Genomic DNA, 1,129 nt, shown 5'->3' with positions numbered 1-1,129 from the left:
TCGCCGCCGCCGCGGCTCCTCGTCGGAGGAGCCGCCGGGCGCTGACGCCTCGGTCGAGCAGCTCCCATCGCGCGCGTCGTCGCCGCCGCCGCGGCTCCTCGTCGGAGGAGCCGCCGGGCGCCGACGCGCGCCTCCTTGGTCGAGCTCCCTCCCCCGCGCGTTCCGCTCGTAAGCCTCTGCACCAGTGGCCGGTCTCGCACCGCCTCCGAGCTTCGCGCCGCCCGCGCGAGGACCCGCGACTCGTCGGAAGGGCGCGTCGGAGCCGCGACGCGAACGTTCGGTGCTCGCCGCGCTCTCGAGGCTCGCGACGGGTCGCCCGTCCATGGCGTCGTCGAGGTCGAAGAGGACGCGCAGCTGGGCGATGCAGAGCGCGAAACCGAGGGGGGCGGACACACGCGGGACGCGGGGCGGCACTCTCACCTTCGAAGTCGTATGTTTATGGGGGGCCTCTCCGCCTAGAGGTAGTACTCCTTCTCCTCGGTGACGCCGAGGGAGAACGACGAGTCCCGGGTGACCGTCGCCGTCGAGTTCGCCTTGGCCTCGCGGGGCTCCTGGTCGTCGAGGTCGACGTCGTCGCCCTCGTCGTCGATCAACGCCGACGCCACGGCGAAGTCGCCCGCGTCGGCGAACCAGTGCGCGTCGCAGAGCATGGGCGTCGCCGGGTGCATGCCCGCGTCGAAGCGGCTGTAGTACTCGTGCCACACGGCCGCGCGCTTTTGGGACGCGCTGGGCCAGAGGGGCCCGTGGAAGGCCTGGTACGTCGCGTTGAGGTAGTGGGGCTTCGCCGGCGCGTTGAGGACGTAGGTCCAGAGGCTCACCGTCCGCTTCGGGCACCGCATGACCCACTTGCGGTCGCGCTCCGTGTCGCCGAGGAACGTGCCGAAGAGGCCGCTCGCCGCGCCGTCGGCGACGAAGACGAGGAGCGCCTCGCTGAACTCGAAGGCCCGCGGGAACTGCCTGAGCACCCAGGCGACGCACTCGAGCCACTGGACGAAGACCGGGGACCGCTCGTTCGGCTTGAGCGCCTCGCGCCGCGCGACCCCCAGACGCTCCGCGAACTTGTGGCCGAAGGCGCACCACTCCTTCTCCACGAGCACGGCGAAGCCCTCGACCGTGCGGTAGTAGGGGT

The 1,129-nt window shown here is 71.9% G+C and overlaps 1 protein-coding gene across 1 annotated transcript; it reads right to left on the bottom strand.

The window, feature by feature from the left end:
- Nucleotides 1-686: 686 nt before the first annotated feature.
- AURANDRAFT_8890 (hypothetical protein) lies at nucleotides 687-1,004 on the bottom strand (the record flags this gene model as incomplete). The annotated part of the gene is made up of 1 exon (XM_009044375.1): nucleotides 687-1,004. A coding segment is annotated over one exon (318 nt), but the record flags the coding sequence as incomplete, so codon positions are not given.
- Between the last annotated feature and the right edge of the window lie 125 nt (nucleotides 1,005-1,129).

The sequence above is a fragment of the Aureococcus anophagefferens genome (assembly GCF_000186865.1).
Source record: "Aureococcus anophagefferens unplaced genomic scaffold AURANscaffold_280, whole genome shotgun sequence".
Taxonomy (NCBI): domain Eukaryota; class Pelagophyceae; order Pelagomonadales; family Pelagomonadaceae; genus Aureococcus; species Aureococcus anophagefferens.
This window is presented reverse-complemented; position numbering and strand designations above follow the sequence as displayed.